This window comes from Gracilinanus agilis, unplaced genomic scaffold (genome assembly GCF_016433145.1).
Source record: "Gracilinanus agilis isolate LMUSP501 unplaced genomic scaffold, AgileGrace unplaced_scaffold57364, whole genome shotgun sequence".
NCBI lineage: Eukaryota > Metazoa > Chordata > Mammalia > Didelphimorphia > Didelphidae > Gracilinanus > Gracilinanus agilis.
Window position 1 is genome coordinate 1 of NW_025392870.1, and position 14,075 is coordinate 14,075.

Genomic DNA, 14,075 nt, shown 5'->3' on the forward strand with positions numbered 1-14,075 from the left:
TTTCTGGATAAAGTTCTTTAATATTCCTGAGAAGTAATATAAGGTTAATAAATAGAATTCATTAATGATATTTTTCTTCAATTTTCAATTAAAAAAAATTGGGTTGTATTAAGTATTTCTACTGCACAGCATTCTATTTTCCACCTTTATACCTTGGGACAGGGGTTGGCAATGTATGGCTCTCAAGCCATATGAGGCTCTTTTTTTATAACATTTATTAACTTTTATTTTTTTCAAAAGTTAACATGGTTACATAATTCATGCTCTTACTTTCCCCTTCATCCCCCGATTTCCCCCTACCTCCCATGGCTGATGCGTATTTCCACTGGCTTAAACATGTGCCATTGATGAGGACCTATTTTCAAACTGTTGTTAGTTGCATTGGTGTGGTAATTTCGAGTCTACATCCCCAATCATGTCCACCTCAACCCATGTGTTCAAGCAGTTGTTTTTATTCTGTTTCCACTCCTATAGTTCTTCCTCTGAATGTGGGTAGCGTTCCTTTCCATACATCCCTCAGAATTGTCCTGGGTCATTGCATTGCTGCTAGTACAGAAGTCCATTACATTCAATTTTACCACAGTGTATAGGCCTCTGTGTAAAATGTTCTACTGGCTCTGCTCCTTTCACTCTGCATCAATGGCTGAAGGTCTTTCCAGTTCACATGGAATTCCTCCAGTTTATTATTCCTTTGAGCACAATTGTCTTCCATCACCAGCATATACCACAATTTGTTCAGCGATTCCCCAATTGAAGGACATACCCTCATTTTCCAGTTTTTTGCCACCACAAAAAGCACAGCTATACATATTTTCATACAAGTCTGTTTATCTATGAACTCTTTGGGGTACAAACCCAACAATGGTATGGCTGGATCAAAGGGCAGCCATTCTTTTATAGCCCTTTGGGCATTGTTCCAAATTGCAGCCAGAATGGTTGGATCAGTTCACAACTCCACAAATAATGCAGTAATGTCCCAGTTTTGCTACATCCCCTCCAGCAATCATTACTCTCCCCTTCTTTCATTTTAGCCAATCTGCTAGGTGTGAGGTGATACCTCAGAGATGATTTGATTTGCATTTCTCTAATTATTAGGGATTTAGAACAGTTTCTCATGTGCTAATTGATACTTTTGATTTCTTTATCTGAAAATTGTCTATTCATGTCTTTTGCCCATTTATTAATTGGGGAATGGTTTGATTTTTTACAATTGATTTAAGTCCTTGTATATTTGAATAATTAGAACCCTGTCAGAGTTTTTTGTTATAAAGATTTTTTCCCAATTTGTTGTTTCCCTTCTGATTTTGGCTGCATTGTTTTTGTTTGTACAAAAGCTTTTTAGTTTGATATAACCAAAATCATTTATTTTACATTTTGTAATTTTCTCTAACTCTAGCTTGGTTTAAAATCTTACCTTTCCCAGAGATCTGACAAGTAAACTACTCTATGTTCACTTAACTTATTTATAGTTTCCCTCTTTATATTCAAGTCATTCACACATTCTGAATTTATCTTGGTGTAGGGTGTGAGATGTTGATCTAAACCTATTCTCTCCCATATTGTTTTCCAAATTTAATGATCTCTCAAGACAGCAAGAACAAATAAAACAAAGTCAAAAGACTGATAAAATAGAAGGAAACATGAATATCTCAATGAGAAATTCTCATTTGAGAAATATCTCAATGAGAAAGTGACAGACCAAGAAAACAGGTCTAGAAGAGACAATCTGAGAATCATTGGTCTTCCTGAAAAAGCAGAAATTAATAGAAATTTGAACTCCATAGTAAAAGAAATTATTAAGTAAAATTGGCATATCATGCTCTTTTGAGGGCCAGATATGGCTCTTTCTGCAGGAGCCATAAAGTCATTTTTTTCAGTCTCTGTTACAGGAGTGTGCACTGTGAGCACTGTACGGCTCTCATGAAATTGCATTTTAAAAAATTTGGCATTTATAGATCTCACTGTCAAAAAGGTTGCTGACACCTGCCTTTGTATGTGCTTCTTTTTTGTCTCTAATTCCTAAAAAAACAAACCCTAGTTTGCCTCAGTTTACTCATCTGTAAAGGGAACTGAAGAAGGGAATGACAAATAAATCACTTGAATATCTTTGCCAAGAAAATACAAAATAAAGTGAAGTTAGATATGACTGAAAAACAATAGCTCCTCAACTTCTAATAACTCTTTATACAGTATGACTTTATATATTTGCTATATAGTAAAGATTTTGTAATATTTTGAAGTTTACATAATCAGAATACTTTGTTTTTTTTGTTTTGTTTTGTTTTGTTTTTTGAATTTAGTTGAACTCAGACTCCCTGAGGACTGAGAGTAATTTTCTCCATTCAGAACTAATTTTGCATTTCTTGGTTAAGGAGAATACGTCTAGAACTTTTTTCACATTAAAAAATTCTTTCTTTAAATATTTGATGATGGGGATAATGTTCACTCTGAGCTGTTTAACATTTTAAACTTTTACGTTCTGTCTTACACTCTATACTAAGTATTGGTTCCAAGACAGAAGGGCAGTAAGGACCAGCCAATGGGTGTGAAATAACTTTTTCAGCATCACAAAACTAAGCAGTGTCTGAGGTCACATTTGAAACCAGGACCTCCCATCTCCAGGACTGGCTCTCCATCCACTGAGCAACCTAGTGCCACTACTCTGAGACTCTTCTTTTGAGTCTAAAATTCCTGGTTCATTCACCTAATCCATATAACGTCTCCACGTGCCTTCCTAATCCTGGATGCTTTTCTCTGGCCACACTTCAAACACATGCTTTGACCTCAACACCATGATTCCAACTGCTACAGGACAGACTCACAGACACGCTATCACTTCTCTCCTTCCTAACATCCCACCGAACAGTGCAACTAAGGACAGAGAAGGCTTTTCTCAGTGTGGGCTCAGAGTGACCCCAGAGAGCCCATGAGAACCCTCAGACACAGGCAATGTGGTTTTATCACCTGATCAGGACTTACCTGGGCACAGCCTGGATGTCCTCCAGTCTCTGCCTCCCTTGTCCACGTTAAGGCTGCTTTCTTGATTTTTTCTAAGGCTGATGGATGACTGTTTTCTCTCCAAGCCAGGTTTGTCACTCCATCACTCCCCTGTAATCACATTACTTGGATCTGTGACCAGGTGGTTGTTAGTGTGACTATGTATGAACATATAAATGTGTGTATATATATATATATGTATATAAACACATATATATTATATCTATCTGATGGGATTTCTGTAAGCCTTTGTGCTAAATTTCTCTACATATCTGTGTGGAACTTTGTCTCTCTGTGAGAGTACATATGTGGGTCTCTGGATGTGAGCCAGGAATTCTCCAATCCTATTGATTTCCTTAATCATCCATTAGATCCTTTCCCACCACTCACCATGGGGCAGGTATGCAGCAGATATTGCTTTGTCTTTCTCCTTAAGGAACCCTCAGCCTTCTACAGACACACTCAGCACTCAGGGAATGTGTTACTCTCTGCTCTTTTTCAAAAGATTGTGAGTGAGAAAGCCCNTAGAACCTTTCAAAGAAAAAAATCTTTCATTTGCCCTCAACATTCTTATACAAGAATCTTCCCAATAACTACATTCCACAACAGTTTGTCTCTCCTCTGAACTCCAGCTTTTTACAGGTCACACTGCCAGAAATTCTGACTTTCCATTGGGTCTGAGAGACCAAAACCCCATATGACACCTGAATTCCTGTTCTAATATCTCTAAGGGATGAAACCTCTATCTCCGTCTGACTTTACTCATTCTACATTGGTAGAGTTCCACTTGGTATAATTAAGTAGACATGATTCCATCTGGAGTCTCCTGGCCCCAAATATGACCATATATTTTTAAGATATGAGGCTCCATCCCGCTGTCAGAACATATTAAATCCTGGACTGGTGTAAGGCAGGGTTAGAGAAGAAACTTCTTCTGTAGGTACTGATATTTACCTATAATTTTCCCTGTAACAAATGAGTTTTCTGGGGTCCTGAAGTTCAAGTGGCTTTAGCCATATGACTCAGTCAGACAATTTCAAAAATGAGACTTGAATGCAGGCCTATCTGACTCTAAGAGCAATTCTCAGGATATCCCAGGTGAGAAGGGAAACCAGAATGGTTCCTAACTCAATTATCCTGGGCCATTCCTGATAGGGAGAACTTATTTAAAAGTACTAAAAAGAAGGATTTTACACACTCAGGACTCAGCGTGTTCTGGAGACCTCAAGTTTCCCTGATATCAACCAGAATCTTGAGGCAGAAAAGAGCAGGATTATCGTAGCTCCCAGAAAGACTGGCTCCCCAGAAATGAGGTCAAAGGGCCAGAGGATCTTCAGCAAGAGGTCAAGAACCCAATGCAACCAGGAGAAACTGACTTGCACTGATTGGGGTCAATTGCTGGGGATTTCGTGCTTCTTGGGAATTCTAGAAATCATTCAGGTCTGCCTCATCCTTTGAGTTAAGAAATCAGCTTCATTCTCAGGGATATGGGGCCTGTCTTGGGGTACTCTGACCTTCTCTTCCTGGATTCTAATTCTTTAAAGAAAAGGCATTCTCTCTCTCTGACCCCACTGCTCACACACCTGGGTGGTATCTAGCTCTCTCCTCAGCCAGGCTCTCATTACTGGCCCAAGGATTGGAGCCCCAGGCCCAAAGCCCCCGTATCCAGATAGGGAGATCAGGGTTCAATTCATCCTGCAGTTTTTCTTCTGGGCCAGAACCAGGTGAGTTTGTTGTGGGTCTGGCAGAGTCCAGAGTGTGGAAATTGGGGAGTGAGTAATGGAGGACTTCTTAGGGGGAGATAACATGATGGCAAGCTGGGCTGGTGTGCAGGAAGGCCTTGGCTTGATATTACTCTTATTAACAAATAACACTGTTGCTCTAACACTCTGAGCCTCAGTTTCTTCATCTCTTAAAACTTGGTAAAAATGCTTATAAAAATACTCACAAGGAGTAAAATGAGGCTGAAAGGAGATGATATATTTAGTTATTTTACTTATTCACATTCCTATATTACATATCTTTATAGCCTCCACCATATATATGTCATATGTATATACACACCTACAAATATGCGTGTACACACACAGAGACTTTCTATCTACCCCTTCCTATATGTTCATACATAAATACACTATACATATGCATATATACATCATACATATATTCCAAATATTATTATTTTTATTATTTTTAAAAATGTAACCTTGAACTCAAGAGATGAAAACTGAAGAAATCAGACAAGGAAAAGATAAAAGCAGACAGCCTTGAGATTATCTCTTAAAACTTACAAAACTTTACCTGTAAAAGAAATTCATTTCACTAGCTGAGATTTCAAATTCTTGAAGCTCCAAATTCTATATAATACTCTGGTACTCTGAATTCACACTTAGAATAGAGTTCAGAACATAAAAGAAGAGAAAACTTACAGCTTGAGATACAGAACTCAGCAAGTCTGAGTTCTTGGGCTTCTTTTTAATTGGGTAAGTGGACTTTTCCTGTGATTTTGGAATATCCTTCCCTAAGTATCTCTCATCACATTTGACTACACTAATTGAAAAAGATTAGATTCCACAATGATTTAGAGTCTTTAGGCCTGTTCTCATCCACAACCCTGCTTTCTTTCTTCATGACATAAGCCTAGTAAAGGAGAAAGAGACTCTGTCACAAAATTGGCATCTGAGACAGTATCTGGTGCAATTCAATAAACTGTCTAGTAAGAGTTGGAAGGCTTAAAAACTACATATATCCTGTGAATAGCCACAAAATTAAATAATGAAAAAATTTAAATTAAAATACAACTGTGGGACAGTCTGAATTAAGGCCTAGAAAAAGGCAAAAAAAGCAACAGCAAAAATAAGAGTAAATGGGGGCAGCTGGGTAGCTCAGTGGATTGAGAGCCAGGCCTAGAGACGGGAGGTCCTAGGTTCAAATCTGGCCTCAGACACTTCCCAGCTGTGTGACCCTGGGCAAGTCACTTGACCCCCATTGCCTACCCTTACCACTCTTCTGCCTTGGAGCCAATACACAGTATTGACTCCAAGACGGAAGGTAAGGGTTTTAAAAAAAAAATAAGAGTAAATGTACAATTTTCTTTAAATATTTTTCCTGAAATCATTTTAATTTTTAATTATCAGTTTCTTACATTAATTTTTTAAATTTTGAGTTCAAAATTCTCTTCATCCCTCTCCCTCCCTATAAAAACAATTGTAAAATGATGTCCACTCTACATATGAAATCAAATGAAAATATTGCCTGAAAGCTATGTTATAAGAAAGACAACGAAATTTTTTAAAAATAATCAAGCTTTACTATATTCTCAAAGATTATTAGTTTTCTTTTGGAAACTGGATAACATTTTTTCATGACTTTAATTTTTCTGGATCATAGTATTTATTAGAGTAGGTAAGTTGTGGGTGTCCATTGTTAAAATATTGCATTTACTAAGTAAATAATTTTTTTGGTGGAACTCTCTTCAACTTAGATTACTTCACATAAATCTTTTCATGATTTTCTGAAGTCACATTATCTCATCATTTCTTTTACACAATAATTTTCCATCAAAATCTTATACCACCATTTGCTGAACCATTCTCCAATTGATGAGTATCCTGTCATTTTCCAATTCTTTTCTACCATAGAAAGAGCTGCTATACATATAGTAGTAGTATTGCTGGGTCAAAGGATATGCACAATTTTATGGGTCTTTGGGCACATTTCCATATTGTACTCTAGAATAGTTAAATCAGTTCACAATTCCATGAACAGTGCATTTGTATAATTATTTTTACTTATCACCCACATTTGTCATTTTCCTATTGTCATGTTACCAATCTAATAGTTATGAGATAGAATCTTAGAGTTGTTTTTATTTGTGTTTCTCTAATTATTAGTAATTTATAACATTGATATGACTTGACAATTTTGACTTCTTAAATGCCTTGTTCATATCATTAGAAATGCTAAATTTATCAAAGAAACTGACTGTAATGCTCCTTATCCCTGCTAGTTTTGTGGTTTCCTTCAAATTTTGGCTACATTAGTTTTCTTTGTGCAAAATGTTTTTAATTTATTCCAACCAAAATTATCCATGTTGCCTCATATAATCTTTTCTATCTCATGTTGAGTATTAAAGTCTTCCTTTATCTATAAATCTAACAGGTAAATTTTTCCACACTTTCCTAATTTGCTTATGATATCACTTTTCATGTTTTAATTATAAACCTTATCTTGGTGTGCAGTGTAAGATTTTGGTCTATGCCTACTTTCTTTCAAATGCTTTCTAGTTTTCCTCAGAGTTTTTGTCAAATAGTAAGATCCACCATTCCTCTACCTCACCCCAGCAGCTTGGATTTTTTGAGTTTATCAAAAACTAGACTATTACTTCATTATATTATATACCAAATCTCAGCATATTAGCTTAAAGCACACAATTTCTTAGCCAGCCCAAACAGATTTGTTTGTCACTTCGTGATATACTTTAAAATTTGGCATTTGAAGGCTGATTTCCTTTACGTTTTTTATTTTTTCATCAATTTATTTGGTATTCTTGACCTTTTGTTCTTCCAGGTTGATTTTTGTTATTTTTTCTAGTTGATAAAATAATTATTTGATTGCTTCATATAGAACTGAATAAGTAAATAATTTTAGGTAGAGTTGCCATTATCATATTGACATAGCTTTTTCATTAAAAATTAATATTTCTCCAGTTGTTTAGATTTCTATTTTTGTGAAAAATGTTTTGTAATGGTGTTCTTATTCTTAACTGGGTTTGTGTGGGCAAGTAGATTTCAAACTAATTTCTACTTTCTGTGTTTGTTTTAAGTGGAATGTTCCCTTCTATACCTCCCTGATGTATTTTCTGATATTGTACAGAAATGCTGATGATTTATATGAGTTTATTTTATATTCTACAACTTTGCTGAAATTGTTAATCATTTCAGCTATTTTTAGCTGATTCTCTATGGTTTTCAAATCAGCTGTTAAGACTGATAGTTTTATTTCCTCATTGACTTTTAAATTTTTTTAATTCATCTTTCTAGTCTTATAGCTATAGCTAGCTTTTATAAAATACTATTAAATCATGATTATAAGGGACATACTTGTTTCACCCTGAATCTCACTCCTTAAATAAAGCTCCATTGATTACTATTCCTCCTGGTGTTTTAAATTGGAACGGTGGTATATTTTATCTCTATATTGTTTGATAGTATATTTCCTTACACAGCTCATTTATGACTCATTCTTTTTCCTTTCTGTTATCTATTTCTGTTTATTTTAATCTTGGAAATTTATATTTTAAAAAATATTCATTTAATTTAGCTTTTCTGTGATATTGTTCAAAAAAGCTCCTCAAAATTGCTTTACTCATTGATGGTACTCTTACCCTTATTTTTGAAACTAGTAATTTAGTTTCTTGATAGTTTAATTAACAAATACTTTATTGTATTATTTTTAAACCTAGTACTTTTACTTATTAATATATTTTTTAACTTTCAAATTGATTAATCTCTTGGATTTGAGAATTTCTATTTTGGTGTTTAAGAATTTTTAAATTTTTTCCCTTTTTTTAGTTACTTTTCCAATTCTTGATGTGAAAAAAAAATCTACAAGAAAATACTCCAGAGAGAAAAAAAATCTATATTGTATACATGACCAATAAGAATTATGAGAAGAACTAAATAAAGAGATTTTAAAAAGTACAAAAAACATTTCAGCAGTTAAATAGATGGTTAAGGAAAAAATAAGACAGTAAATGAGAATAATGTAAGAAAATTATGGGATAAGATTTAGCCACTTAGTCAAAGAGGCATAAAAACCTGAAAAGCAAATACATAATAATATATAATTAGAAATATTAAATGAACCCTTTTAAAAAATCACAATGCATCGAAAATTCCATTTAACTGAGGGCTTTGTAAATATCAATTAAAATGAGAAACTAAATATTATAACACTGAATATTGAGTGGGTAAAGACTTTGATCTTCCCTGTCACCAAAGTAACTCTTTATACTCAGATTCCCTTTTGTTGTTTGCTCATTTTCTCATTCTTTTTATTGATTTTGAACTTTATGTTAGATGTGGGTTCTATTCTTGATATGTGTGTGTTTGTTGGGGATGTGGTTGTGGGCGGCTGTCCCAAACTTCTTGTCTTTCTATCTTGCTGTTTTCATATTTATTTCTATCAGTTTTCTGGCCACTTAAGGTGGTATGATAAAGGGAGAGCTGTGGTCTCTGTTCTCATCTTGGTTCAACATTGTATTAATAGCATTTAAGAAGAGTAAACTGAGGTAGAATAGCCTGAGAACATTCGATTCATTAGCAAAGTGGGAATATTCCAATTAATAGAATCTCAGCTTTCTCTGTGATGTTAATGTCCCAAATAAAGGAGGTAGTTCTATTTTATAGATTGGGGAAGTACAAAAAATAGGAAGGCTACAATCATTGATGATAGAAAATATGATAGAATGGAAATTGGGAATGAGATCTATCAACAATTCCCTCCTTCCCTCTTGTATCTAAGACATATTCATTGTTTGAATCCAGCTGCCTGTGCAAGGATAGAGGCAGCAAACCTAACATCTTTGGAAAACCAACCAGACATTCTTTAAGGATAGCTGGGTGGTATGAAGATACTAGATCACACTCTCTGCTATCAGCCTGCCTCCTTCAAAGTTAGCCTATTTCTTGGACACAGAAATAGAAATGACTAGTTGGAGAAGTGGATTTCTTTTTAAAAATACTTTATCTTTTAAATTACATGTAAAATCATTTTAATATATGTTTTTTAATTTTGAGTTGCAAATTCTCTCTCATCCTCCCCACTCTTCCTGCTCCCCCCTTCAGAAACCAAACACAGTGTTATATATTATACATATGATTCAAAATATATTTTCATGAGTCATGTTGCGAAAGAAAAGACAGACCTGGCAGCAGCTGGGTAGCTCAGGGGATTGAGAGCTAGGCTTAGAGACAGGAGGTCTTGGGTTCAAATATGCCTCAGACACTTCCTAGCTATTGACCCTGGGCAGGTCACTTACCCCCCCATTGCCTAGCCCTTACTGCTCTTCTGCCTTGGAACCAATACACAGTATTGATTCCAAGATGTAAGGTAAAAGTTTAAAAAAAGAAAAAAAGAAAAAAAAAACAAACCTTCACTACCCCTCAAAAAAAAAAAAAAAGGAATTTGTAAGCTTGGATTTGCATTTAGAATCAATTAAGTTTTTTCTTTGGAGTCCTTCAGAATTTTCTTGGAATATTGCATTGTTGAGAATATCAAAAGTATAATATATGGATGTTATACCATTCAGTGCATATGTAATTTATATTGATATTACTTCATTGTATACAGTATTGCTTTAACAAAATATAGTTTCATTATCTATCTCTTTCAAATAGATCTATATTTTTCTTTTGTTATTTCAACTGAAGCATAATAGATTCTTCTTTATATCCTTACTTTACTCTGCTTGTGTGTCTTTTCTTCTTGAAAACAACATATTGAAGGATTCTGACTGTTATTCTACCCTGCTCTCTACTTAAATTTTATGCATGAGTTGATCCAATTTAAATTCTGATTAATACGATTAATGATTAAGAACTGTGCATTTTCCTCCATCCTATTACCCCTGCCCATTTTTATTTCTTTCTCTCACCTTTCAAAACTTACATCTTCAAAACTGTTTTGCTTCTAACTACTGCCTCTGTTAATTCAATTCCCTTCTATCAGCAGCCCCTTCCTTCTCTTATCCCTTTTATTTTTCTATATTCCTGTAGGTTAAGATAGATTCTATCCCAAGTGTGTATGTTATTCCATCTGTGAGCCAATTATGTTGACAGTAAATTTAAGTGGTCCCTAGTATTTCTCCTATTGACTGTAAAAGGCTCAATTGGACTTCTTTTATATGAGATAATTTATACCATTCTACTTCTCTCTTTTCCTACCTCCCATTAAATTTTTTATGCATCACTTAATTTTACTTTTTAGATATCGTACCATCATTCTTAATTCTTTTTCATTTTTTGATTCAGGCTTTCACTTAGTCCAATAATTCCTAAATTATCTCTTCTAAATCTTTTTTCCAGGTCAATTGATTTTCCAATGATATAAATTTCACATTTTCCTCCATTTTATGATTCTTTTGATTTATTTTTTTTGTTTTTGTTGAATTATTGATTTTTTAGCTTATACTTCCCTAATTCTGATTATTAAGAAATTTTTTTCTTCACTTAGATATTATATCTCCTTTTCCATTTTTACTAACTTTTTTTAGTGCATTTTTGTACCTCTTTTGCTATTTGTCCTCTTCTTTTATGTTGTTTTTTGTTCAGTATTTTTTCTCCTCCTTTTCGTTTTGCTATAATTTCCCTGTGTCACATTTCTTTCTCAAAGATTTCCTCTACACTTCTTCTTTGATTTTTAAAATTCCTTTTTGAGCTCTTCTAGAAGTTCTTTTAGGAAACCTATACAAATTCACATTTTTCTTTATAATTTTGAATGTAGCTACTTTGATTTCTTTGTTTACTTTTAAGTTTGCATATTGATTTTCCTTCTCACATTAGTAACTTTTTTATATTCAAGTCCTTGTTTGGTTATTTGTTTATTTTTCCCAGCCCTTTTCTTGACTTTTGACTTTATGTTCATGTTTAGTTCTCTTCTAGAGGTGGAGGAATTATTTTCCCAAACTTCAGGTTTTTATCCTCTTTTTAGAATTAATTCTGTAGGTCTGTAAATGTTTAATTCTTTCAAATCAGTATAAACTAAGGTGAGGTGTAGTCACTCTTCTCCTGGTCTATACTCTGCTATGTATGCTTTTCTGCCCTGGAACTGTGATTTGGGTCCTCCCTTCTGCTAGTGCCCCTCTTCAAAATGGTCTATGACAAGAAACCATACGTGGACAACACAACAGAATCCTTCTCCCAATGCCACCAAACAACCCTGTTATCTTTCTCTGACCTGCTGTTTATCACCCCTATATCTATGGGCTTAGAGCTCTTGAAGGATCTCTCACTGATACAGTTATTGAATTCTATTTTTGTTTCTATGATGATAAAAATTACATTTGTCATAAGAAATGTCACTTCCTCACCAATTTCCACAATATTAACATCTTCTCTCTTCATTGTGCTATGCTAGTTTGAATTCTTATAAGCTTTTAAATATTTTTTCTCCAATTACATGTAAAAACAATTTTTAACGGAATTTCTTTATATCTCTTGCTGCTCAGCTTTGTTGGTAATATATAGAAAGCTGATAATTTGTCTGGTTATGTTTTGTACCCTGAAACTTCGCTAAAATTTGTAATTATTTTAAATAGTTTATTTAATTATTTCTCTAAGTATAACATTGTATTATCAGCAAAGAGCAATAGTTTAGTTTTCTCTTTGACTATTTTAATTCCTTCAATTTCCTTTTCTTCTCTTATTGCTAAAGCTAGCATTTCTAGTATAATATTAAATAATAATGGAGATAGGGCATTATACTTGCTTCATAGCTTATTTTATTAGGAAGACTTCTAACGAAATCCCATTTGCAAGTGATTCATGACTGTTTACTGAACTAAATTGGTTCAGTAAGTGCTTGTTATTTTGTTATACCTATATCTATGTCACAGATAAAAAAAAAGTTCCTTTGAAAGTTCTGAAATAAATACTTTTTGGGGGTTTTAATTTCAGGAAATAGACCAAACTATCAACAGTGATTTAAAGGCCACAAAAATGAAGACAGAGTATACCACCATTCCACATTATAAAGCTGACAGATGAAAGTACATTCAGAAATGTGAGAATCTGAATAAGATCATGATTTTTCAAGGAACAATTCAAAGTACATAGAAAAAACAAGGATATAAAAAGTTTGTCACTCATTTGTAGCATTTGGAAAAAGAATGATAATCAATAATCACAGAAAAATAACGACTATTTCCTAGTGTAGAGTCCACTGGTACCAAGATAAAAATATTGAAAAGCTTTGAAAGCAACAGTAGAGTAATTGTGTCAGCATTGGTTTTATTTTACCCAACAAACTACTCCTATGAATCAGTAAGCCATGGAAATCGAGATGAGCAATTCTTCATTTGAACAATACATGGACACGTGTACCAGTCAAAATCTGCATGCTGAAAATTACATAAAATGATCCACCTACAGGAAACATGTTTCCCCAAAATTGCAACTCTATGAATATCAAATACTGCAGAAGAAAGAGAAAATGTATATCTAATAACTGTGGAAAGATATTAAATTATAATTCAGAGTTGAATGTTCATCAGAATGTACATAAAGGACAGAAGCCCTATATATGTGCTGAGTGTGGTAAAGGATTCATTGAGGAGTCAAATCTTAATATCCATCAGAGAATCCATAGAGGAGAGATTCCTTATATATGTGCTAAGTGTGGGAAAGTCTTCAACTGGAAGTTAATATCTCATAATCATAAAAGAGTTCGCAGTGGAGAGAAGCCTTACATATGTGAAGAATGTGAAGAAGGATCCACCCATAAATCAAAGCTTCATGATTATCAGAAAGTTCTCACCGAAGAAAATTGCTTTGAATGTAATGAGTGTGAGATGAGTTTCAGCCAAAAGGCTTTATTTCATGCTCATCAGACAATGCACATTAAAGAAAAATCCTATAAATGTGATGAGTGTGGGAAAGGATTCAAAAGGAAGTCAAACCTTCATAGACATTATATAATTCACACTACAGAGAAGCCCTATATGTGTGATGAATGTGGGAAAGCATTTGGATTTAAGTCAAACCTTCATAGACATCATATAATTCACACTAGAGAGAAGCCCTATATATGTGATGAGTGTGGGAAAGGAGTCAGACAGAAGTCACATCTTTATGATCATTTGAATATTCACTCTGGAGAAAAGCCCTATAAATGTGATAAGTGTGGGAAAGGATTCAGATGTAAATCAAACCTTCATGAACATGTGAGTGTCCACTCTGGAGAAAAGCCTTATAATTGTGATGAGTGTGGGAAAGGATTCAGATGTAAGTCAAATCTTCATAAACATATGAGTGTCCACTCTGAAGAAAAGCCCTATAATTGTGATGAGTGTGGGAAAG

The 14,075-nt window shown here is 34.1% G+C and overlaps 1 protein-coding gene across 1 annotated transcript; it reads left to right on the plus strand.

The window, feature by feature from the left end:
- Positions 1-13,177: 13,177 nt before the first annotated feature.
- Positions 13,178-14,000, plus strand: LOC123256257 (gastrula zinc finger protein XlCGF7.1-like; the record flags this gene model as incomplete). The annotated part of the gene is made up of 1 exon (XM_044684917.1): positions 13,178-14,000. A coding segment is annotated over exon 1 (823 nt), but the record flags the coding sequence as incomplete, so codon positions are not given.
- Between the last annotated feature and the right edge of the window lie 75 nt (positions 14,001-14,075).